At 42.0% G+C, this 25,784-nt stretch overlaps 1 protein-coding gene across 3 annotated transcripts in view; it reads right to left on the bottom strand.

The window, feature by feature from the left end:
* The window catches only part of sema5a (sema domain, seven thrombospondin repeats (type 1 and type 1-like), transmembrane domain (TM) and short cytoplasmic domain, (semaphorin) 5A), a 195,700-nt gene that overhangs the window by 76,354 nt on the left and 93,562 nt on the right, over nucleotides 1-25,784 (bottom strand). For all 3 annotated transcript variants that reach the window (XR_001322457.2, XM_014157212.2, XM_014157211.2), the window contains 6 exons: nucleotides 20,699-20,912; nucleotides 17,627-17,912; nucleotides 15,406-15,541; nucleotides 5,905-6,109; nucleotides 2,707-2,914; nucleotides 903-1,020 (listed from right to left, as the gene is read on the bottom strand). Coding sequence is in view for 2 of the 3 variants with exons in the window: in XM_014157212.2 (XP_014012687.1) it covers nucleotides 903-1,020; nucleotides 2,707-2,914; nucleotides 5,905-6,109; nucleotides 15,406-15,541; nucleotides 17,627-17,912; nucleotides 20,699-20,912 (1,167 nt within the window). In the remaining variant the exon portion in view is untranslated. The remainder of the gene's footprint in view (nucleotides 1-902; nucleotides 1,021-2,706; nucleotides 2,915-5,904; nucleotides 6,110-15,405; nucleotides 15,542-17,626; nucleotides 17,913-20,698; nucleotides 20,913-25,784) is intronic.

The raw sequence follows: 25,784 nt of genomic DNA on the forward strand, positions 1-25,784 counted from the left end.
ATTTTGTCCCCAATATTCCAGTCCTGTCCAACAGTTATGTGCATTTGGACTGCCAGTTGTCAGTCAGATTTAACAGCCATGGAAGTCCTACAATAATAACCAAATGGTTCACAGTTTGTCTGGGCAACACAGGACTCCATTGTTCCGCTGGCTAGCAGGTCGTTATTGGAACAGAATTTATTCTCATTTTCAATTATTTCACTGGCTATATAAAGGCTACATAAGCAAATACACGCTCCCTTCTTGTCTTTGGCAGTTGTGTCTGAGCAAATAAAAGGCGCTAAGAATAGCCAGAGCACAGGCGACGACACCTGTAATAGTGTCTGTGTTTACACTGTCTTTTAGTTGACCATTATGTAATCAGAAGGAGAACAGCCAGTGCTCTCTGATCAGTAGAGAGTGCCCCTTAGGTCTGTCGGTGAACTTTAAAGATTCTGGATAAGTAATGCTTTGGTGTGTGTGCGCATGTGTGTAGGTGTTCGCCAACAAATGCAGTGGGCTGTCTAGTAGTGCCAAATAACCTGTTGAACATGAAACCACATACAAGACTAGGGCAGCACTCAATACTGCCAATGGTCACCGCACCAGAATGGATGTCTGTCAGAAACACGTCAATTACCGTTTCATTAAGCGGGGTCGCTGTGAAATCAATCCCCCGGAATTGGGAGTGGACAGAATGAATGGGGCGAACTGTTGCGAATTAGCTAATGATCGCGAAGACAGAGGAGATTGATTGAGGCTTTGCTGGGGAGAGAATGCATTTCTCTTAGTGTGTGTGTGTGTGTGTGTGTGTGTGTGTGTGTGTGTGTGTGTGTGTGTGTGTGTGTGTGTGTGTGTGTGTGTGTGTGTGTGTGTGTGTGTGTGTGTGTGCGTGTATGGTACAGTGCATTCTGGGTACTCACAGGGCACTTAGTGATGCTCTGTTCCCATTGGCTCATGCTGACGCTCTCCTCCAGTGTGGTGCACTTCCTCAACACCAGGTCCCAGCCACAATACGGGTCCCTCGCCCCCACACACGCCCTGACAGAGAGGAGACATATTGACTGATTCATTGATTCATATATTAATTAATGAGAGAAAAGGCGAGAGGGTGTGAAAAAGTTATTCCTCAGTCATGTTCTGATCTGTAAACTTTTTAGGAATAAGCAAGACTATCACAAACTATTATCACAGTACAGATTTGTCATGGGACCAGTCTAATACCAGCTCAATCCCCTTCTGGCTTTTCCAGGTCTCTGTTTAGGAGGCGTAGAGGTTTCCAGCGCAATAAAGTACCTGATGTCTCTCTTCTGTCATGCAAATAAGAGAGCCGTGTCACAACCTACACTCATCTCTGAGACACAGACAGATGGTATTAGCTACAGTAATAGTCTGTAGAATATAATAGTGATAGATTGTGTACTGACACACACTCGCGCGTCTGTCAGAAGAGAAAAAAATAACAGTTTATAATCTAGTCAGGTGTTCCTGACCCAGGTGTTACCCTCCATCTCTAAATCTAAACCAGAGAATAACTCATGTCTTTGTGAGATGAAAATTGCAGATTGGTTTTCACCTATTTGCTGTGGTTTCTCCAAATCTCTTCAATGGAGTCTGTCTTTGTAAATCATGCATTGCGTCCAAAATGGCACCCTGTTCCCTATATGGTGCACTACTTTTGACCAGAGCCCTATCAAAAGTAGTGCACTAAATAGGGAATAGGGTGCCATTTAATACACAGTAAGTCTCTGTGAATCATGTGTCTACTGTTATCCTTGGCACTGTGTTCATATCCAGGCCTCTGCTCCGAACGATCTGGTGCCTCTGTCAGAAACTCAATATGTCTCATTAACATACTCCCACTACAATAGCCACAGCAGCTGAGGGGACAAGAAGGCAGACCAACACTATATTACATTGGCATCATGCCAGGCCCACTATAATTGGATTAATTAACAAGTAATTAGCTTGTAACAACTATGAAACTACATGCAGTTGTGGAGAAGTAGTGTATGTGTGTGGGTCTGTGGGTGGGTCTTTGTCTGAAACTTAATCCCTGGTGGACAGATTCTCATGGACAGATGAAACGTCGAGAATCTATCAAGACACACGTATAATTATGTGATTAGCAGCAGTAGTTCCTGGTTTTGGGTTTTTGTGATTGATTATTTGGACGAATCAGGATTGGGCAAAGGTGGTGCTTAAGCTGGTGCGGTGTTATTCAAGCCCGTGATGAACGGTTTCCACTAGATTCCACAGCAACAAAGTCAAAATTGGCTATATTGTAAAAATTCATCAAAACAATAATGTGCTTTTTGACCATGATAAACACAGGTGAAATTAGTGGAAGGCTTTGGCTGAGAGTTTGCATTTCCACGGGAGGACACTTCGCTTCCTTCCTTTGCACAAAGGTAATCACAATTGTTAACGGCATACACCCCAGAAGTAAAACAGGAAATTACAAACCTTGGTAAAATAATTTTCCTTCTGGGTTACCAAGATTATCTGAAACCTGAAGACTTGTTTTAGCTCCATAAAATAATGTCTAGACTTTAGCTCTGTTGGCTAACATGTTCTTGGTCACCTGGATTGCACAGCTTTGATACCTAGGAGGTTGTGTGTGTGTGTGTGTGTGTGTGTGTGTGTGTGTGTGTGTGTGTGTGTGTGTGTGTGTGTGTGTGTGTGTGTGTGTGTGTGTGTGCGTACACGTCTGTGTGTACTACTCACTCTCTGGTCTTGTGGAAGTTGCATCTCATCAGTGGTATCTTGATGACCTGGTCCCTGACCCCGACGTACAGCTCACTGCTGCTGTGAAGGATCAGGAGGCTTCTGATTGGTTGTCTCCTCCTGGGCGGGAACAACTCAATCTCATCTAATAGACAGCTGCCCATGGACTGGTTCAGAGGAGACAGGACCTTACGGATGGTTCCATAATCTGGAGAGAAGAGAGTAAGAGAAGGAGGTATATAAAAAAGAGGGAACATTTCTGTCTCATATGTGTTAAACAGTATTCTTCTTTTTCAAAGGGAGTGAATGAGGGAGAGGAAGTCACCATTGACTCCATATTTGGCAAAGTTGCAACATCCCCAATCAACTACAATAGCTTACTCCCTCTGGAAAAGTACACAACATGACCAAAAGTATGTGGAAACCTGCTCGTCGAACATCTCATTCCAAAATCATGGGCATTAATATGGAGTTGGTCCTTCCTTAACTGCTATAACAGCCTCCACTCTTCTGGGAAGGCATTCTACTACATGTTGGAACATTGCTGCATGGACTGGCTTCCATTCAGCTACAAGAGCATTAGTGAGGTCGGGCACTGATGTTGGGCAATTAGGCCTGGCTCGCAGTCGGCATTCCAATTCATCCAAAAGGTGTTTGGTGGGGTTGAGGTCAGGGCTTTGTGCAGGCCAGTCAAGCTCTTCCACACTGATCTCGACAAACCATTTCTGTATGGACCTCGCTTTGTGCATGGGGGCATTGTCATGCTGAAACAGGAAAGGGCCTTCCCCAAACTGTTGCCACAAAGTTGGAAGCACAGAATCATCCAGAATGTCATTGTATGCTGTAGTGATTTCCCTTCACTGGAACTAAGGGGCCTAGTCCTAACCATGAAAAACAGCCCCAGACCATAATTCCTCCCCTACCAGACAGTTGATACTGTGCATTCGGGCAGGTAGCGTTCTCCTGGCATCTGCCAAACTCAGATTCGTCCATCGGACTGCCAGATGGTAAAGCGTGATTCATCACTCCAGATAACTAATTTTCACTTCCCCAGAGTCCAATGGCGGCGAGCTTTACACCACTCCAGCCGACATTTGGCATTGCGTATGGTGATATTACGCTTGTGTGCAGCTGCTCGGCCATGGAAACCCATTTCATGAAGCTCCGGATGAACAGTTCTTGTGCTGAAGTTGTTTTCATAGGAAGTTTGGAACTCGGTAGTGAGTGTTGCAACCGAGGACAAAATATTTTTACAGGCTACGCGCTTCAGCACTCAGGGGTCCCATTCTGTGAGCTTGTCTGGCTTATCACTTCGCGGCTGAACCGTTGTTGCTCTTAGAAGTTTCCCCTTCACAATAACAGCACTTACAGTTGACTGGGGCAGCTCTAGCAGGGCAGAAATTAGTCTAACTGACTTGTTGGAAAGGTGGCATCCTATGACGGTGCCACGTTGAAAGTTACTGAGCTGATCAGGCCATTGTACTGACATTTTTTGCACTAATTTAAAGTGTTTTTAAACATGCTAAACTGCCATCATAGGAAGTCTTGATTTATAGATTAGGTCAGCACTTAACAGATGACCTCTGTGGTCCAATAATGTAATGTAATGGGAACATCCCATGTGATTGCATAAGATACAGAATTTGGAGGCAACTCAAGCAAACATCGTCAATTATACATGCATTCCCTGTGGGGAGGGGAATGTAATTAGATCTAAGAAAGTTGAATTCCTATTCCCTAACACAAAGCTTCAAGGTGGTAAAATACAAAAGTACAGTCCTGCCCCGAAGTAGAGTTTTTCACTGCGGGAGCAATGGATGTTTTATCGATCTGTAGGGAAACTGATATCCGAGATACTCAGAAATTGATGACTACACTTGACTAAAAGCTACAAGCAAAGAAATGTGGGAAATAGTTTGGTTCAACATGCTACAATAGTGTTAGCGTTCATGGCTAGATCCTGCCTAAAAACAGTTTGTTTTGTCTATTTTATACAAACAGGAATTAAAGAGGATTTGTGTGGTTTACAAAGCCAAAAGTTGGAAAAACATTGTACGACACTACCTAGTTGTTCGGCCCTCTAGTAAAACAATCAGGTACCAGAGAATGGTCCCAATCAGAGCAGTGCACTAGAGCGCTAATAGCCAGTGATTAGCTATGTATGCTAGCCGTTGCTAATGGCCCTGGCACTGGTTCAGATGTTTTCATTAGGGTCTGGTTAGCATCCAGAAACTTGTCTGCTCTGTGTGAACCCACCGATCTCATTGCCGCATTGATCCCACAGACACACTCACGCACGTATAAGCACGCATCCACACACAATGAGAGTGGAGATACACACACTCACTCACTCACGCACATACGAACACACACAAACACAATGGGAGCAATGTTTTGTTAGCAGGACCGTCAGACAGACAGAAATGCCCAAGGCTAGTGATGCAGAACAGGTGGAGGAGGGACCCAGAAATAACAGGGGCACAGAATGAGACAGAGCATGGCTGTACAAGCCAGCAGTGTAAGAGGAGGTTAAACCTTCCAGTCTGGTTGCTGTGTTACATACTTCCTGTCCTCTGTCTGGTTGCTGTGTTACATACTTCCTGTCCTCTGTCTGGTTGCTGTGTTACATACTGTACCTGTGTTTTTCTCATTACCGCCATGCTTCCCATTGACAGGCGACTGGTTGCAATTTCATGGTGTTTAACATCTCTCAGTGAGGGATTGAGTGTGTGGAAAAGGATGGGATGTGTGTGTGGTTTGTGTGTGTGAGTCTGCTGGATGTGCAAGGTTGTGTGCGTGTGTGAGCTTGTGTGCCTCTGTGTGTGTGTGTGTGTGTGTGTGTGTGTGTGTGTGTGTGTGTGTGTGTGTGTGTGTGTGTGTGTGTGTGTGTGTGTGCGCGCGCGCTGCCGCATATGGAGGACACATGGCAGTTCATTGCGATCCCATTAATGTCAGCTGAATGAAAGCTTTGATGTCTCCTCAGAGCTACACATCTAATGCCTTCAATCACCTTCCTGAACCACTCCACAACGTGCAGAGTCAAAGGGCTAGGAATCAGATCACACACACACACACACACACACACACACACACACACACACACACACACACACACACACACACACACACACACACACACACACACACACACACACACACACACACACACACACACACACACACACACACCAATTTTACCTGTGGCCAGGTAGATGATATGGAACAGCATGTCTTTGCCCTGCACCACGTCCACAGCTACGTGGGAGAAGCGGATATTATCCTCCATAAAGTAAGGGACAGGCTGGACCGGCTGAACCACCTCGTTCATCAGCAGGAACTTCTGGGCATCCTGCAGGTTCCTCTCTGTCAGGTTCACGTAGGAGCCGTAGTCTATGGTACCACACTCGAGGGAGAAAGAGAGGGACAGATATCATTTATTTGTGCTGTGTTTTTGTATTTTAATGCAATATATACAGTCCCAGTCAAAATGTTTGGACACACCTACTCATTCCAAGGTCTTTTGTTATTTTTTTAAAACTATGTTCTACATTGTAGAATAATAGTGAAGACATCAAAACTATGAAATAACATATATGGAATCATGCAGTAACCAAAAAAGTGTTAAACAAATCAAAATATATTTTATATTTGAGATTCAACAAGTAGCCACCCTTTGCCTTGATGACAGCTCACAGATCTGAGGAAGTGACTACTTTTCTGAAACTATTGGATTGGCTGCCTTCAACTAATGGCAGGGTTGTATCTGGAACTGCACGTTGAAGATAGAAATAGAATGAATAGAGCACACACAATCTCCTGCACAATTTCAATCTATCTGAGAGTCTTATTGGATCTACACAATACATTTATTTCTGAACATTTTGTAAATGTTCATTCTCCTGAATATCCATTGCCCCAGGTGTACAATCAAATCAAACCAATTAATCAATGATATTTTGTCCAGAAAAGTATAAATAAGTTGTGATGCTCAACAACTGACTCTTCCAACATGCCACTGAAAAGTTTGAAAGCTGCAATTAATTGTATATGATACCTGAAAATACTGCAGAGTAATTCAAATCCATTTACAAACATTGGAAACAGCAGGTTGGATGCTTAGCAAAAACAACTTTGAACCTCTTTGTCCATCTGAGGGTAAATGTTCTTGTTACAAACACACACTATACCATCTTTAAAGAGATAGTTTACTCAGACTAAAACTAACAGATTTTCCACCTACCTTGGCTGTAGTTGATTCATGAAGGCAGTTTTGGGATATTTAGTTTCCTTTTGACACTCAATAGCCATCATTTGTTACTGTTAGCACTCTCAGTAACGCTTAACATTAAACTGTTCTTGTGTCTGTGTAATAAAACTGTAATTACTTTTGGGCCAACATTTTATTAGCATGTTGTTACATAATAATTTTGCAATTGCATTTTAATTGCATAGAAATGAGCTGAGAGTTTTTTGTAACTACTGCACACAAGAGGAATAGTGACTATTCCTTATTCTACTTATGTAATAACTCCATTATTATGCAAGTCCTATGTAACAACAATGTTGCTATTGAAAATAATCACAAAGTTACTACACAAGAACTTGATGCCAAGTGTTACTGTATTACCTTATGTCTCACTCATTGTGAAAGTATATTTGTTAGTCATTTTGAAGCTGCAAAAGTGGTCTACTCTAATGTTGAAGTGATTCCATGTCCCTCCTATATTTCATTCTAGACGATAAACTAGATTAAGACGAATATCTAAGAGCCCCCTAAACCACGTGCTTATGATGATATATTTAGACTAATTCAACTAACTGTTGTAGCTTTTTGGCAGCCATCAAAAATATATTTTGTTTGCTTTCGAATAACTTATATTAAAATACCTTAAAATATTTTTGGGTTTTCTGAGAGATATTCCAATACTTCAATATTATGTTGTTTTTCTGAGACCTGTATTTGAATATTAAAGAAAATATGTTCCTTTTAGTTGAAATGTCATAACCTATATTTGACGACCTTAAGTTTTTGAAAAGCTAGTATTTTCAAATGAACTACAAAACATAACTATTTTCTACCCAGGTCTGGTACTAACTGTATGTATGGCTTATAGTATAGTGAGATATACATGTAAAATGTATTATAACAACCATTAGGAAATCATCTATAAGAGTTTTGTGCAAAACACATCAATCTCTCTCTGACAATGAGTTAAACGATGAATTCATTTTGCATTTACAAGTGAGAGATGACTATCTGCACTCAGACACACCCACCCCAGTCTGATGGTATTGGAACTGTTAATACACAGCAACATGATTTACCATGATCTATAACTGCTGGATCAATTCATACAGTTTAAGAGAAGAGGGAGATATTTCTCTAGACAGATAGATCATTAACCATTCAATCAATGGCCAGGGTGTGTGTGAGTAATGATTTCACAGGAAGTTGGGGAAAGATCCATGTTGGTGTGTGTGTGTGTATTTGTGTATGTGTGTGTGAGTCTCTCTCTCTCTCGCTCTGTGTGTGTGTGTGTGTGTGTGTGTGTGTGTGTGTGTGTGTGTGTGTGTGTGTGTGTGTGTGTGTGTGTGTGTGTGTGTGTGTGTGTGTGTGTGTGTGTGTGTGTGTGTGTGTGTGTGTGTTTGTGTGTGTGTGTAGGGTGCTAGATATATGGGCAGGCCATTTTACATCAATGCAGGGCTGCCATAAATCCAAAGCTCGTAAATCGAATCCTCCAACATTGACAAATACTTGATGAAGATGTCACCCCAACCTAGATAAAGTGTGCTGTGCTCCAACAGTGAAATGTGTGTGTGTGTGTGTGCATGTGTATGTATGTGTGTGCGTGTGTGCGTGTGTCAAATGGTGCAGCTCAGAGCAATTCCCCCTGAGCCTGGAAAAGGCTGGTTTACACGCGCACGCACACACGCACACACGTACACACGCACACACACACGCACACGCACACACACACACACTTTATCCTCTCTAACAGGGCCCTGTGCAGACCTACACTGCCACAGTGGGCAGGGCAAGGCTTTGGTCAGATACTACAAGCCAGAGGAAATTGGTTTCCATCAAGGCAATTTCTCCTAGCCTCAAGTGACTGGAATCTGTGTGTGTGTGCGTTTCTTCATGTGCAAATATGTGTGTCTATCAAGCGTAAAACTCGCTGACCAAGTTCACCTTAGGCTTTTGGTTACATGAGTGATATGGAACATGTGTGTGCAGCCGGCCGTGTCTGTAGCCGTGTGTGTGTGTGTGCCCTCCACTGCCTCCCCCAACCCCCTGAGAAAATGAAATCACATTCAGACTGTTGTATGTAGATTAGCCTATAGGCCATCTGCTAAGCCTGCTAGCCCTGAGAGCTGCTAGCCCTGAGAGCTGCTAGCCCTGAGAGCCATACACCATTCTCTCTGTGTCATGACTAAAAAGCACAGAGCTTTAAAGCTAAGGCTTCCAAATCCTCCCTCTGTTCCAAAGCCCTATGAGGTCAGATCATAGCCGTGGGAAGTAGGGGTGCTGAGGGTACTACAGCATCCCCCCCAAAAAACATAAAAAATATATATTGTTTTCACAAGAGTAGTGCACTGGATCTTTAATACACAGAACAAACATATAAATGCAACGTGTAAAGTGTTGCTCCTATGTTTTGTGAGCTGAAAAAAAATATCCCTGAAATTTTCCATATGCACAAAAAGCTTATTTCTATCAAATTTTGTACACAAATTTGTTTAAATCACTGTTAGTGAGCATTTCTCCTCGGTCAAATTAATCCATCCACCTGAAAAGTGTGGCATATCAAGAAGCTGATTAAACAGCATGATCATTACCTTGTACATTACCTTGCACCTTGTACGGTGGACAATAAAAGGCCACTCTAAAATGTACAGTTTTGTCACACAACACAATGCCACAGATGTCTCAACTTTTGAGGGAGTGTACAATTGGCATGCTGACTGCAGGAATGTCCACCAGAGCTGTTGCCAGATAATTGAATGTTCATTTCTCTACCATAAGCCGCTTCCAATGTCGTTTTAAAGAATTCGGCAGTACGTCCAACTGGTCTCACAACCACAGACCACGTGTAACCACGCCAGCCCAGGACCTCCACATACGGTTTCTTCACCAGCGGGATTGTCTGAGACCAGCCACCCGGACAGCTGATGAAACTGTGGTTTGCACAACTGAAGGATTTCTGCACAAACTGTCAGAAACCGTCTCAGGGAAGCTCATCTGCGTGCTCGTCGTCATCACCAGGGTCTTGGCCTGACTGCAGTTCGGCGTTGTAACCGACTTCAGTGGGAAAATGCTCAGCTTTGATGACCACTGGCACGCTGGAGAAGAGTGCTCTTCATGGATGAATCTTGATTTCAACTTTACAGGGCAGATGGCAGACAGTGTGTACGGCGTCATGTGGGTGAGCGGTTTGCTGATGTCAACGTTGTGAACAGAGTGCGCCATGGTGGTGGTGAGGTTATAGTATGGGCAGGCATAAGCTATCGACAACAAACACAGTTGTATTTTATGAATGGCAATTTGAATGCACAGAGATACTTGGGCCCATTGCCATGCCATTAATCCGCCACCATCACCTCATGTTTCAGCATGATAATGCACGGACCCATTTTGCAAGGATCTGTACATAATTCCTGGAAGCTGAAAATGTCCCAGTTCTTCCATGGCCTGCATACTCACCAGACATGTCACCCATTGAGCATGTTTGGATGCTCTGGATCGACATGTACAACAGCGCGTTCCAGTTCCCATTTATATCCAGCAACTTCGCACAGCCATTGAAGAGGAGTGGGACAACATTCCACAGGCCACAATCAACAGCCTGTTCAACTTTATACAAAGGAGATGTGTCACACTGCATGAGGCAAACGGTTGTCACACCAGATACTGACTGGTTTTCTGATCCACTCCCCTACCTTTTTTTAAAGGTATCTATGAGCAACAGATGCATATCTTTATTCCCAGTCATTTGAATTCCATCGATTAGGGCCTCATTTATTTATTAATATTGACTGACATGAACTGTAACTCAGTAAAATCTTGGGAATTGTTGTATTTTGCGTTCATATTTTCGTTCATTGTAGTATTAGTCAAGCGATATCGACGTCTGTAGCGAGGGCAAAAGCATGTTTTCAGCATCTCCACTTTGGCAAAAAAGGTAGTTGTATAATTAAGAACATGACTCAATAGTTGGTGTTGTAAGAGTCGTTGCCCTGTACCTTTCTCTTTGATTGTCATTTTAATGGAATCCATGAAGATCAAAACCCTGTCCTCAGACATTTACATCAAAAAGTGCAAAGTTATAGGCAAAGAAACAAAACATCCACTTCACATAAAATATTTTTCTTGATCAAATAACATAGAAAACAACCACTTTATGTGCAGTATTAATTTACCATCCAAACAAACCACATAATGTACATTACTGTATTGTACACAAGCTGGTCATCTAGGTTTGTAACTAGACCATCACCATGAAGAAAAACAATGTACAGTAGAGTAATTGAGTACATTGAGACATCAAGTGGTTTGTGATGATGTGATGTGATGATCTGGCTGAGATGGTAGAGCATGGCCCTTGCAATGCTAGGGTTGTGGGTTTGAAAAAGCATGTAAATGTATGCACTCACTACTGTATGTTGTTTTGGATAAGAGTGTCTACTGAAAAGGAATGAATAAACCATTTCAGTTCACACATAGAAATAAGTTGCATTTGCAAAGTATTTCAAGAAACTGGAAAACATATATCAAGCAACTATTTTTATATTCCACAAGTATTATCAGATTAACTGTTTTGTTCAGAGTCAAGTTACAAATGCTGGTAAACATTCAAATACATTTAGTTAATTTTTTCACAAAAGCCATGCACTGAGCCTTTACTAGTCCTGTATTAGTGGACCGATAAAGACATCTTCAGCGTGGGCAACAAAAAAAAATTCTGCATCCCCCAATAGGCAAAAAAAAATCGCAGCACCCCCACCCCCAAACAAATTTCCGTGGCTATGGGTCAGAGAGGCTTCAGAGAATGAACTGCCATTCATGATAGGTAGAAGTTGACCTTTAACACAGATCTAGGACCAGATTACCCTCAACCCACTCCTAACCTTAAACAATAAGAGAGATGTAATAACACCTGGTCCTGGGTCAGTGGTTAGGGACAACTTCTTCCGGCTCTAGGGAAAGTACTGTAGTGGTGCGATTGGGATGTTGTAAATTTCACATCAGTGAGTTTTATAACGCGAGGTCGTCATTATTAACAGGTTTGTGAGGAGATTGAAAGAGAGAGTGAGAGAGAATGAATTAATGAGAGGGAGTGTACAGGGACTCTGGAGCTTGCTCATCAGCCCTACACACAAGCACACACACACACTCAAGCATGCACACAAACAAACACACACACAAACACAAATGCAGACCCACCCATACACATAACCACATGTACACACATACTTTCTGTTGGATTCGATTATGTTTTTGTATGTTGGTTAATTGGACAGAGTTGTTGAGGTGATAAAAGCTCTCAGAATAACCAGGTGAAAGCCTGAGTCCATGACGGCTAGATGTCCACCAGAGCTAACTGTCCATGGGAAACAGACACAGGCATGGTCGTCCGCTGCCATCTCAGATGTAAGATCTTAATTTGATCACTCTTTTGTTGCTGAAAATATTCCTGTACAGCAGGAAATGCAAACTTAGTGTATTTGATTTTTTTTTAAAGGTTTCTAAAGTTTATAATTTCCAATTTAAAAAAAAAACTTAATTTGCCCTAACGAAAAATATATCAACCCCTACAAAAACGTCCATTAATTATAATCCACATAATAATTCACATTTTCTGTTGCTGCAGGATTATTTTCCTGCTGTAACAAACTTGCTCAAATTAAGATCCTACATCTGTAAGGCACTGACCTGAGTCATACATCTGTCTTGTCACACTATTTATATATATATTTTTTATTTCACCTTTATTTAACCAGGTAGGCTAGTTGAGAACAAGTTCTCATTTGCAACTGCGACCTGGCCAAGATAAAGCATAGCAATTTGACACATACAACAACACAGAGTTACACATGGAATAAACAAAACGTACAGTCAATAATACAGTAGAACAAAAGAAAACAAAAAGTCTATATACAGTGAGTGCAAATGAGGTAAGATAAGAGAGTTAAGGCAATAAATAGGCCATGATGGTGAAGTAATTAACAATATAGCAATTAAACACTGGAATGGTAGATGTGCAGAAGATGAATGTGCAAGTAGAGATACTGGGGTGCAAAGGAGCAAGATAAATAAATAAATACAGTATGGGGATGAGGTAGGTAGATAGATGGGCTGTTTACAGATGGGCTATGTACAGGTGCAGTGATCTGTGAGCTGCTCTGACAGCTGGTGCTTAAAGCTAGTGAGGGAGATATGAGTCTCCAGCTTCAGAGCTTTTTGCAGCTCGTTCCAGTCATTGGTAGCAGAGAACTGGAAGGAAAGATGACCAAAGGGGGAATTGGCTTTGGGGGTGACCAGTGAGATATACCTGCTGGAGCGCATGCTACGAGTGGGTGTTGCTATGGTGACCAGTGAGCTGAGATAAGGCGGGGTTTTACCTAGCAGAGACTTGTAGATAACCTGTAGCCAGTGGGTTTGGCGACGAGTATGAAGCGAGCCAACCAACGAGAGTGTGCAGGTCGCAGTGGTGGGTAGTGTATGGGGCTTTGGTGACAAAACGGATGGCACTGTGATAGACTAATAGCTACTATGGTAGCTATTAGCCTGATTTGTTATATTCAATTGGTCATATTCAACTTTAAAAACGGATTCAAGCTCATCCATCCCAAAACATATCCCAATCTGATCCTGTGCCTGGCTTAACCCTGATAGAACAACTACCTAGCTGAGCTCATGGCTCAAGGCCTTGTTTCTACTATAGGGATAGAAGATTTTCCTGTGAGCTGTGTCGGCAGCCATACTGGGGTTCCTTATCTGAAAGTCAGGGTTAGGGTTGGGGTAGGTGTATATTTACCTGAAAGTCAGGGTTAGGGTTGGGGTATGTGTATATTTACCTGAAAGTCAGGGTTAGGGTTGGGGTAGGTGTATATTTACCTGAAAGTCAGGGTTAGGGTTGGGGTAGGTGTATATTTACCTGAAAGTCAGGGTTAGGGTTGGGGTATGTGTATATTTACCTGAAAGTCAGGGTTAGGGTAGGTGTATATTTACCTGAAAGTCAGGGTTAGGGTTGGGGTAGGTGTATATTTACCTGAAAGTCAGGGTTAGGGTTGGGGTAGGTGTATATTTACCTGAAAGGCAGGGTTAGGGTTGGGGTAGGTGTATATTTACCTGAAAGTCAGGGTTAGGGTTGGGGTAGGTGTATATTTACCTGAAAGTCAGGGTTAGGGTTGGGGTAGGTTTATATTTACATGGAATTCAGGGTTAAGGGTGGTGTATACTTGGTTTAATGACATGTCTGTAGACAATTAGAATGTGACAAGTGTCGCAGGTCAAAACAACATTTAATTTATACTCTGGTGGAATGTCTGTAGACCGTCACTGCGACTGTTTCCTTGTTGCACAGACATGAAAAAAGTTAATGTCTCTGCGACTGTCGGAACGCCCGTTGTCGTGGTTACTGGGCTGCTACAGCAACAAGACCAAATCCACTGTGACAAGACAGTGCAGTAGTTCTAAATTCTCAGAAAGAATTACCTACTTTTATTTTGTAACACACAACCAAAAGCTACTTTCTGTAAACTCGCCATCATTACCTTGCAATTAATGATGTTGTTGTGGTGGGTTTATTTTCCTGTAATAATGAATAAAAAGTAGCTAAAGTTAAGGCGTTGTCAGCTATACTTGGGTCATTATTTGAACTGGTTAGCCAGCTAGCTAGCTAACAAGCTATTAACGAACCAAAACATTGTTTATAAAGTTGCTTTTAGCAACACCCACCCGTAGGACGCGCTCGAGCAGGTATATTTCACTGGTCATCCCCAAAGCCAACACCTCCTTTGGCCGCCTTTCCTTCCAGTTCTCTGCTGCCAATGACTGGAACGAATTGCAAAAATCACTGAAGTTGGAGACTTATATCTCCCTCACTAACTTTAAGCGTCAGCTGTCAGAGCAGCTTACCGATCGCTGCAGCTGTACACAGCCCATCTGTAAATAGCCCATCCAATCAACTACCTACCTCATCCCCATATTTGTTTTTGTTTTTCTGCTCTTTCGCACACCAGTATTTCTACTTGCACATCCTCATCTGCACATATCACTCCACTGTAAATTGCTAAATTGTAATTACTTTGCCACTATTGGCCTATTTATTGCCTTACCTCCTTAATTCATTTGAACACACTGTATACATATTTTTCTGTTGTGTTATTGACTGTAGGTTTGTTTATCCCATGTGTAACTCTGTGTTGTTCTTTCCGCACTGCTTTGCTTTATCTTGGCCAGGCTGCAGTTGTAAATGAGAACTTGTTCTCAACTGGCCTACCTGGTTAAATAAAAAAGAAAAGAAAAATGCCATACAGAGGCTGTCGTTTTGTAATTATACTTTTTCATAACGAAGAGGATAAGTTTCATGTCGGATGATAATAGAATGTTCATGATGTCACTGTGACAACTGTCTACAGACATGTCGATCGACCAACTGCAAACCAGCCTTTCGGGTTGGGTAGGTGAATATTTACCTGGAAGTCAGGGTTAGGGTTAGGGTAGGGTAGCCAGGCGGAGCGAGAGTTCTCCTGGTATTTGAAGGGACCTCCAAACACCTGGGTGATGGCACTGAGGTTGAAGGCACACACCGCAGATGCTGCTATGCTGTTCCTGAAGGGGCAAGAGAGGGATAGCGATAAATATACAGTGCCTTCAGAAAGTATTCACACCACTTGACTTTTTCCACATTTTGTTGTATTACGAAGTGGGATTAAAAGGTTTTAGTTGTCATTTTTTGTCAACTATCTATAGAAAATACTCTGTAAGGTCAAAGTGGATTTTTGTGGTAAGACTCTAAGAGCTTTGCACACTTGGATTGTACAATATTTGCCAACTATTATTTTCTAAATTCTTCAAGCGCTGCCAAATTGGTTGTTGATCATTGCTAGACAACCATTTTAAAATCTTGCCATAGATTTTCAAGCAGATTTAAGTCAAAACTGTAACTCTGAGACTCAGGAACTTTCATTGTCTTCTTGGTAAGCAACTCCAGTGTAGATCTAGCCTTATGTTTTAGGTTATTGTTCTGCTGAAAGGTGAATTCATCTTCCAGTGTCTGGTGGAAAGCAGACTACCAGGTTTTCCTCTAGGATTTTCCCTATGCCTAGCTCCATTCTGGGTTTGTTTATCCTGAAAAACTCCCCTTAATGATTACAAGCATACCCATAACATGATGCAGCCACCACTATGCTTGAAAATATTGATAGTGGTACTCAGTAATGTGTTGTATTGGATTTGCCCCAAACAAAACACTTTGAAGTCAGGATAAAAAGTGAATTGCTTTGCCACATTTTTTGCAGTATTACTTTAGTGCATTGTTGAAAACAGGATGCATGTTTTGGAATATTTTTATTCTGTACAGGCTTCCTTCTTTTCACTCTGTCAGTTAGGTTAGTATTGTGGAGTAACTACAATGTTGTTGATCCATCCTCAGTTTTCTCCTATCACAACTATTCAACTCTGTAACTGTTTTAAAGTCAACATTGGCCTCATGGTGAAATCCCTGAGTGGTTTCTTTCCTCTCCAGCAACTGATTTAGGAAGGACGTCAGTATCTTTGTAGTGACTGGGTGTATTGATACACCATCCAAAGTTGAATGAATAACTTCACCATGCTCAAAGGGATATACAATGTATGCTTTTTCAATTTATTTTACCCATCTTCCAATAGGTTCCTTTTTTGCGAGGCTTTGGAATACCTCCCTGGTCTTTGTGGTTGAATCTGTGTTTGAAATTCACAGCTCGACTGACCGACCTTACAGATAATTGAATGTGTGGGGTACAGAAATCATGTTAAACACTATAATTGCACACAGAGTAAGTCAATGCAACTTATTATGTGACTTATGTGACTTTTGTTTTTACTCCTGTACTTATTTAGGCTTACCATAACAAAGGGCTTGAATACTTATTGACTCAAGACATTTCAGCTCTCATTTTTACTTAATTTGGAAAATTTTCGAAAACAGCATTCCACTTTAGTTTATGGGGTATTGTGTGTAGGCCAGAATGTGGAAAAAGTCAGAGTGTGAATACTTTCTGAAGGCACTGTATATCTTTCGCATTTTTTCTGCTGACTGTTAATATCCAGTCTGTGTTTTTGTCCTCTAAATATACCTACACATCTGTCCCTACCAGTTAGTGTCTATAACACAGACTCAGATCCTACTGTGAACGATGGTGTAAGGTGACTATAAATTTAACACCAGGCTTCAATTAAGATGTTCTGCCTCTGTGGCTAAGTGTATGGATCGGGCCTGACGGATAGCTTTGACTTTTCAAACTGTCACTTTCCACAAAAACATGTATCTTCTAAGAGGTGAGAAAATTGAAAATGAAAGAAATGAGTTTAAAGTCAAACTGTGAAACTAAACGTTTATGAATGACGATAGTATGTATAACATGACTGTTCATTTTAAGCTGTGCCTGAATTATACTTCAGTGTTTTGGCAACTACATGGTTTATCATACATTATAAACTGGGTGGTTCAAGCGCTGAATGCTGATTGGCTGACAGCCGTGGTATATCAGACGGGTATGACAAAATATTTATTTTTACTGTACGAACAGCCCTTAGCCGTAGTATATGGGCCATATACCATACCCCCTCTGGCATTATTGCTTAATAATACAGGCAGAATATACCCTATGTGTGTGTGTGTGTGTGTATATAGCATAGTATGTGTCTCACACTTACACATTAGTAGTGAAGATCCCATAGAGCAGTTCTAGCTCTGGCAGGTAGAACGTCCCCTGTAGTTCATTATAGTTGAACGGTATCTCTCCCGGTCGAGAGCAGTTCAACCGCGCCTTCATGAACGTGGTCCAGGTGTCCTCCAATAGGAAGCGGCCCCCAATGTCGTTCTTACAGACCCGGGCGGCGCGCGAGAACACGGTCCGACCGCAGTCGTGTTCCACCGCGTTCTCTCGGAAGAAGAAGTAGGTGAAGTTCCCAATGTCGTAGGAGGAGACAAAGTTAGGTTCTGTTGAAGGATGAGACAAAGTTAGGTTCTGTTGAAGGAGGAGACAAAGTTAGGTTCTGTTGAAGGATGAGACAAAGTTAGGTTCTGTTGAAGGAGGAGACAAAGTTAGGTTCTGTTGAAGGATGAGACAAAGTTAGGTTCTGTTGAAGGAGGAGACAAAGTTAGGTTCTGTTGAAGGTGAGACAAAGTTAGGTTCTGTTGAAGGAGGAGACAAAGTTAGGTTCTGTTGAAGGATGAGACAAAGTTAGGTTCTGTTGAAGGATGAGACAAAGTTAGGTTCTGTTGAAGGAGGAGACAAAGTTAGGTTCTGTTGAAGGATGAGACGAAGTTAGGTTCTGTTGAAGGATGAGACGAAGTTAGGTTCTGTTGAAGGAGGAGACAAAGTTAGGTTCTGTTGAAGGATGAGACGAAGTTAGGTTCTGTTGAAGGATGAGACAAAGTTAGGTTCTTTTGAAGGATGAGACAAAGTTAGGTTCTGTTAAAGGAGGAGACAAACTATTCAGACCACCTGACTTTTTCTACATTTTGTTACGTTACAGCCTTATTCTAAAATTAATTATTGTTTTTTTCCCTCATCAATCTACACACTACCCCATAATGACGCTACAAGCTTGGCACACCTGTATTTGGGGAGTTTCTCCCATTCTTCTCTGCAGATCCACTCAAGCTCTGTCAGGTTGGATGGGGAGTGTCGCTTTTCATCTATTTTCAGGTCTCTCCAGAGATGTTCGATCGGGTTCAAGTCCGGGCTCTGGCTGGGCCACTCAAAAACATTCAGAGAATTTTCCCGAAGCCACTCCTGTGTTGTCTTGGCTGTGTGCTTAGGGTTGTTGTCCTGTTGAAAGGTTTACCTTCTCCCCAGTCTCAGGTCCTGAGTGCACTGGAGCAGGTTTTCATCAAGTATGTCTGTACTTGGCTCCGTTCATCTTTTGTGCCTTTTCCTGAGGAGTGGCTTCCGTCTGGCCACTCTACCATAAAGGCCTGATTGATGGAGTGCTGCAGAGATGGTTGTCCTTCTGGAAGTTCTCCCATCTCCACAGAAGAACTCTGGAGCTCTGTCAGAGTGACCATCAGGTTCTTGGTCACTTCCCTGACCAAGGCCCTTCTCCCCTGATTGCTCAGTTTGGCCAGGCTGCCAGCTCTAGGGAGATTCTTGGTGGTTCCAAACGTCTTCCATTTAAGAATGATGGAGGCCACTGTGTTTGTGGGGACCTTCAATGCTGCAGACATTTTTGGTACCCTTCCCCAGATCTGTGCTTCGACACAATCCAGTCTCAGAGCTCTACGGACAATTTCTTCGACCTCATCGCTTGATTTTTGCTCTGACATGCACTGTCAACTGTGGGACCTTATGTAGACAGGTGTGTGCTTTTCCAAATCATGTCCAATCAATTGAATTTACCACAGGTGGACTCCAAGTCGCAGAAACATCTCAAGGATGATCAATGGAAACAGGATGCACCTGACCTCAATTCCAAGTCTTATAGCAAAGGGTCTGAATACTTATGTAAATAAGCTATTTCTGTTTTTGTTTTTTTATACATTTTCAAAAAATTCAAAAAATCTGTTTTCACTTTGTCATCATGGTGTGTCATCGTGTGTAGATTGATGAGGAAAATTATTTTTGAATAAGGCTGTAACGTAACAAAATGTGGAAAAAGTCAATGGGTCTGAATACTTTCCGAATGCACTGTATATGACAATGAGTTCTGAGTGATTGACTAGGAGTCCATAGGAATGTGAGGTTGAGGTGATTAGTCTTAATAAATGGTGGCATTGTTATTAATGACTTTGTGTTTCAAAATTAATTATTTATCCAGGGAAACCCTAAAGGTTAGGATGAGGTATGGCCAAAACACTGGTGTAGTGTAATAGTTGTCAACCCATCTAAAACTGCTGACCTTCCTAGAGCACTCATTGATGAGCTGTTCATTTTTATGTATGACATTATTGGACCTTAACCGCACGCTTTATCCTCTCTGACAGTGATTTAATTGACTTTTAAATGAAAGAGTTTTTTCCCCTTGTTTGCTCTTTCAACCCCTCCTCTACTCTGCACCTTTGCACAGCATCACAGAAGAAAAGAGAGAAAAAAATCAATTTGCCATAAAATTAGTTATTAAACCTTTCTCAAAGGTTGTCGCGGCGCTATGTATGTGGTGGCTTTTAATTTATTTTTTCAATCTGGCTTTAATGTGAATCAGATAAAATCCTGACAAGATAGCGATTGACCTGCTCTTTTAGAGCAAGTGAACGACTGAAGCAGCGTATTCAATCAGCAGCCCTGTTCCAGGTGGGGTGTGCTGTTGAACTGCGATCCACTGAGCTCTTCAGAACGACACACTGATTTCATTGTTTCAGTACCAGATGTAAATGTCACTTTTATGTCCTTCAAAAGGAAAGAACAAAATATTTTGAAATATATATATATATATATTGTAAAAGAGGCTAAAATGTGTGGATATGTTCTTTGTCATCAATACACTGCATGGCAGTGACAGACGTCCGTATCACTGACATTTTGACACTTCCTGTAAACACCACCACCTTACTTCTACCCTTTCCCCCTCATCCACCCCTTTTCTCCTTCTATATGAACTACTTTTCCTCCTCTCTATACCTTTACTGCTTATCCCCCTGCCCCCTTACCACCTTCCATTTCCCAGCCTACCATTGAGCCATTTGGACTTGTACTAAGCAGTGCATTATTGGCAGCAGCTGCCTATCTCCTACCACTTGCTTCCCTACCCCTACTACCCTTACCTCTACCCGGTACCCCATCCTACCATTGAGCCATTTGGAGTTGTACTGTGCAGTGCGTAGAGGCGGCAGCCCCCCCAGGCTGCGATAGATAGCTGGGTCTCTGCCAGAGAAGTCCATGGCGGTAGCAGCATAGAGCTCTCCGCTGGAGGTGATCAGGGCTGTGGAGTTATGGAGAGGGTTGTAGGGACAACGGGCCATCCCACTGATCTGGTCATGGATCTCTGTCAGGTTGGTCAGCTAGAGGGGGAGGGGGAGAGAGGGTGGAGAGGGGGAGGAGATGAAGGGCAGGAGGAGGGAGAGGGGAGAGGATTAATGTGTTTATAATGCACACAAATGCATGCAGGAGTGGTGAGAGAGGGAGTGTGAGCACACATCACATGATTTTTAACCCTCTCCTTGACTGGAATTTGTCACTCCCATACAAATATTGATTGGTCTCAATTACTGTGAGTTTCAGCAAACAATGAGACAAGGCTAAACATTGAGCACGTTGCTTGGTTACCACAGAACCAAGGGAGAGATTTGGAGTTTGACTTGAATAATTGATTATGATAGTAAAAGTTCAAGTGAAACAGAGAAGTCCCAATTGGCAGCATTTATAGTTGATAACGGCAAAGCAGTGTGAGTGCAGACTGTTTTACAAATCACCTTTATATGATTGTTTATTTCACCACTATGGCGATTTCTCATCTCATAACTAGCTTGTCATCGCTAACATAAATTAACATAAATGCTAATCATTGCCTACCTCACACATACAGTCAATACCAACAGACACAGACATACATACACATGTACCACTTGGTTGGCTCAACATGAGCTCATTTAAATTCTAAAACTTTCTCAATTTTCAGAAATGTTGTGGAATTCGTTTTTTTAAAAGAAATGATCAAATAAATGATTGTGTTTTTTCACTATGATGGCATGGGGTTGTTCAATGACAGACATGTTTTTGGTTTAAAATCTATCACTTGGTGGTTTCAATTCAGAGAGACAAATATTTTATTTTGCTAAATGCTATATATCCACCTCACTCTCAGAGAAATAACTAGTACTGCTATAGTAGGTTTTAAAACTTCTTCAGGATCGGTGGGTCCCCCACGGGACAGTTGAGCTAACGTAGGCTAATGCGATTAGCATGAGGCTGTAAATAACAAGAACATTTCCCAGGACATAGACATATCTAATACTGTCAGAAAGCTTAAATTCTTGTTAATCTAACCGCACTGTCCAATTTACAGTAGCTATTACAGTGAAATAATACCATGCTATTGTTTGAGGAGAGTGCACAGTTATGAACTTGAAAAGTTCCTAATAAACCAATTAGGCTCATTTGGGCAGTCTTGATCCAAAATGTGGTTGTTTTTTTTCTTTGTATTTTCTTTTACCAGATCTAATGTGCTATGTTCTCCTACATTCATTTCACATTTTCACAAACGTCAAAGTGTTTCCTTTCAAATGGTATCAAGAATATGCATATCCTTGCTTTAATGCCTGAGCTACAGGCAGTTAGATTTTGTCATTTTAGGCGAAAATTGAAAAAAAGGTCTGATCCTTATTAAACAGTCAAATGCAACAACAAACTACATTTTTTATAAAGACATTTAGAAATTATACTGTACATTTGTGACATCAATATAATAAAAAAAATGCAATACAGGAATATGAGCTCTGTATGTAAAACATTTACATTTGACATTTTAGTCATTTAGCAGATGCTCTTATCCAGAGAGACTTATAGTAAGTGCATTCATCTTAAGATAGCTAGGTGAGACAACAGTCAAATAAACAGGATACGAACATTCCATTCCAGCGAAACAATGGACATATATCGTTTCGCAAACAAATCTGAGAACAGTAATATTTTACACACACATGAAGGTACCCATAAGCAATAATTTCTGATGAAAAAACACAAATGTGAAAAATATATGATGGATATAGTGTTTGGGGAAAAAACTCTTAATTTGGACAGACCTCAGATTAGAAAGAAGGATATGGAACAATAAACAATAATGCCTGTGAAACTGCAGTTTGTCCTCTAGGAAGAAACCTGTCTCTTATTGTTCATGTAAGACCATCTTACAGAACCATAGCTAAAATCCTACCTTTAGCTATGAAGTTTGGATACAAAACCAATCCGTGGAGAATCAATCGAGGTAAAATAGAGCAACCTACAGTCTACCTACGCAGTTCCCAGCGTAGAGCTCTTATGGCCATATCTATGTGGGTGGGTATTGCTGGTAATTAGCTATAGCATCTTTTTAGGCAAGAATATGACTCTTCCCACAGCCTTTTATAATCAGCTTAACCTATCCAAAACCACACTCTAAGAACAAGAACACAACATCTGGAACAGGACCAATGCTAATAGAAAACCTCCATCTTCACTGTACTTCCTGGAGAAGTTCATGCAATTTGTATTCCTCCTGGTTTGGTTGTTCTGATGACTAGCGGACATACATCTGTTTTCCTTGATAAAGCATTATTAAACCACATCAGTGACTTAGGGAAAGCCTCTCCGTTTTCACAAGCAGCTCCATGCGAAGCTCAGAGCTCAGACGTTTGGTTTGTCTGCCTTTGAAAGTGAGGCCAAATCCAGCTCTCCGTGTTTAAAAATACTCTACAGTACGACCTACACTTGGCCCTAAGACAGTGCACTTGTTCCCAATAAAAACCCACCCAACATAAACTGAGGCAAAAGCCTTGGATATGTTTAAGAGCTGGAATGTACACAGTGTTTTCTTTGCCAATATGACATTTTAACTCACGGAGTAACCGTGAAGGAGAGATGCTTAGGGCAAGGCTTCCACCTCCATTCCTATCAATCTAAACCGTGAGGTATTTTTAGACATTTATATAAACCATCATTCTGTACTTCCCATTTATGGTTAACCACATACTGTTGTAGAAATGCATCTTTGTTTCAATGGAAACCCTCCAATAAACTTTAAATACTTACTGAGTCCCCAAATGGGGTTCTGCAATGGTCAATTTTAGGGCCGCTATAGTTTCTTTCCCACCCACTAACCATCGCATTAAGCTATGAGGCAACGCTACACATTACTCACATCGACCCAGGTGTGTTCTTAACTGCACATCCTGCCTGCCGTGCAGAAGATCATCAGCACAGGAATTTCTAACCATACAGAACACAAGCTTTGTCCAACTGACACACTGAAGCTTCTCTCTAATGCTGGCTTGAGTTTCAGGTTAATCAATGAGAGATGGCCTTTCCACTTCCTTAAAGTACGTGATGCTCATTAATAAAACAGCCTAAGAGCGGGTCACTTTGTATAGATTTATTAGAGTGGGTTGATTTGGACCACTGTTGGTTCCGTCAACACAAACTACCTCCGCTCCGGGCCTCCGGTCTGACCCAGCTTGACCCAACAAGTGTCACTGTGTCTGGGCCTGAAGTCTGTGATGAAAGGGGGTATTGATGGAGCTCATTCTGTGTGTTGAGGGAAGTGTTTGGGTCGAGCTGGGTCTGTAAGATGGGTGGAATGGGGATAGAGTATAGATAGAGGCTGCATCTATCATGCATATTAAAGCAATGGAGTGAATGAGTTCTCTCTTCAGGACACACAGCAGCTGTGGTTGGGAGGACAGGCTGGGGAAACGGGTCACTTTCACACCTCTAATAGGCAATCATTTGAGACACACTCAGTGCTGTTGACTTGGCTTTCAGATCATCTCTCTTTCTCTCCCTTCCTTCCTGGTCAGTTGCCATGTTACACTTCCTTGCAGCCGTCTCAAAAATGTGATCAGACACAGAAAGAGACAGCCAAGCAGGTGTTAGGTGTCTGATGATTCATAGCTGTCAACAGGGCAGCAAAGAGGACATTGGGTCTGCAATAATAAGCTCTATATAATCATCATCATTTCACTCATCATCATTATCATTATCAAAATCATCATCATCATTATCAAACTCATCATCATCATCACCATCATCATCACCATCCTCATGACCACCATACTCATCGTACTCATCATCATACTCATCATTATCATCATCATACTCATCATCATCATACTCATCATCATCATACTCATTCTCATCTTCATCCTCCTCATCATACTCATTCTCATCATCATCATCATCCTCCTACTCATCATTATCACACTCATCATCATCATACTCATCATCATACTCATCATCATCATACTCATCATCATCACATCATCATCACCATCATCATACTCATCATCATCATTATCAGTAGCAATATCATCATTGCCATTATCAATAGCATGACTAGAGGATTGCATTCTCTAATTTCTGACAAATCCATAGTGGGCAAAAATAATCCTGCCATTCAAGGCTATAAATATTGATAAGGCCTTGAAATTAATTAATATATTGTCATGAATGAGGACATTTGGACAGAATTAATTTCAGTAAATGCCTGTAAAGACAGTGAATGGGTCATTAACGGGATATTAATCTGTGGTTATGTACACACATTATGATAACTAAATGCAAATTTATTTCCTTCTCCTCTCTCTCGCCATCTCTCTCCCTCCCTTGAATCTTTCTCTCTCTCTTTCCCTCCCTCTTTGTCGCTCTCGATCCTTCTCTCCCTCCCTCTCAATCTCCTTCTCTGTCGCACCTAATACTTCTCTCTCTCTCCCTCCCTCGCGATCTCTCCCTTCCTCGCGATCTCTCTCTCCCTCCCTCGCAATCCCTCCCTCGCGATCTCTCCCTCCCTCGCGATCTCTCCCTCCCTCGCAATCTCTCTCCCTCCCTCGCAATCTCTGTCCCTCCTTCGCAATCTCTCTCCCTCCCTCGCAATCTCTCTCCCTCCCTCGCAATCTCTCTCCCTCCCTCGCAATCTCGCTCCCTCCCTCGCAATCTCTCTCTCCCTCCCTCGCGATCTCTCTCTCCCTCCCATGCAATCTATCGCTCTCCCTCCACCTCTCTCCCTTTCTCTCTCCCTCTCCTGCCCTCTCTCTACCTCTTTGTCGCTCTCGATCCCTTTCTTTCTCCCTCTCGCCTGATCCCCCCCCACTCTCTCCTTCCCTTTGTCACACTCGATCCTTCTCTCTTTCCCTCTCTCCCGATCCCCCTCTCTCTCCCTCTCTCTATAGCTATGCAGCACTTAT

The sequence above is a fragment of the Salmo salar genome, chromosome ssa19 (assembly GCF_905237065.1).
Source record: "Salmo salar chromosome ssa19, Ssal_v3.1, whole genome shotgun sequence".
Taxonomy (NCBI): domain Eukaryota; kingdom Metazoa; phylum Chordata; class Actinopteri; order Salmoniformes; family Salmonidae; genus Salmo; species Salmo salar.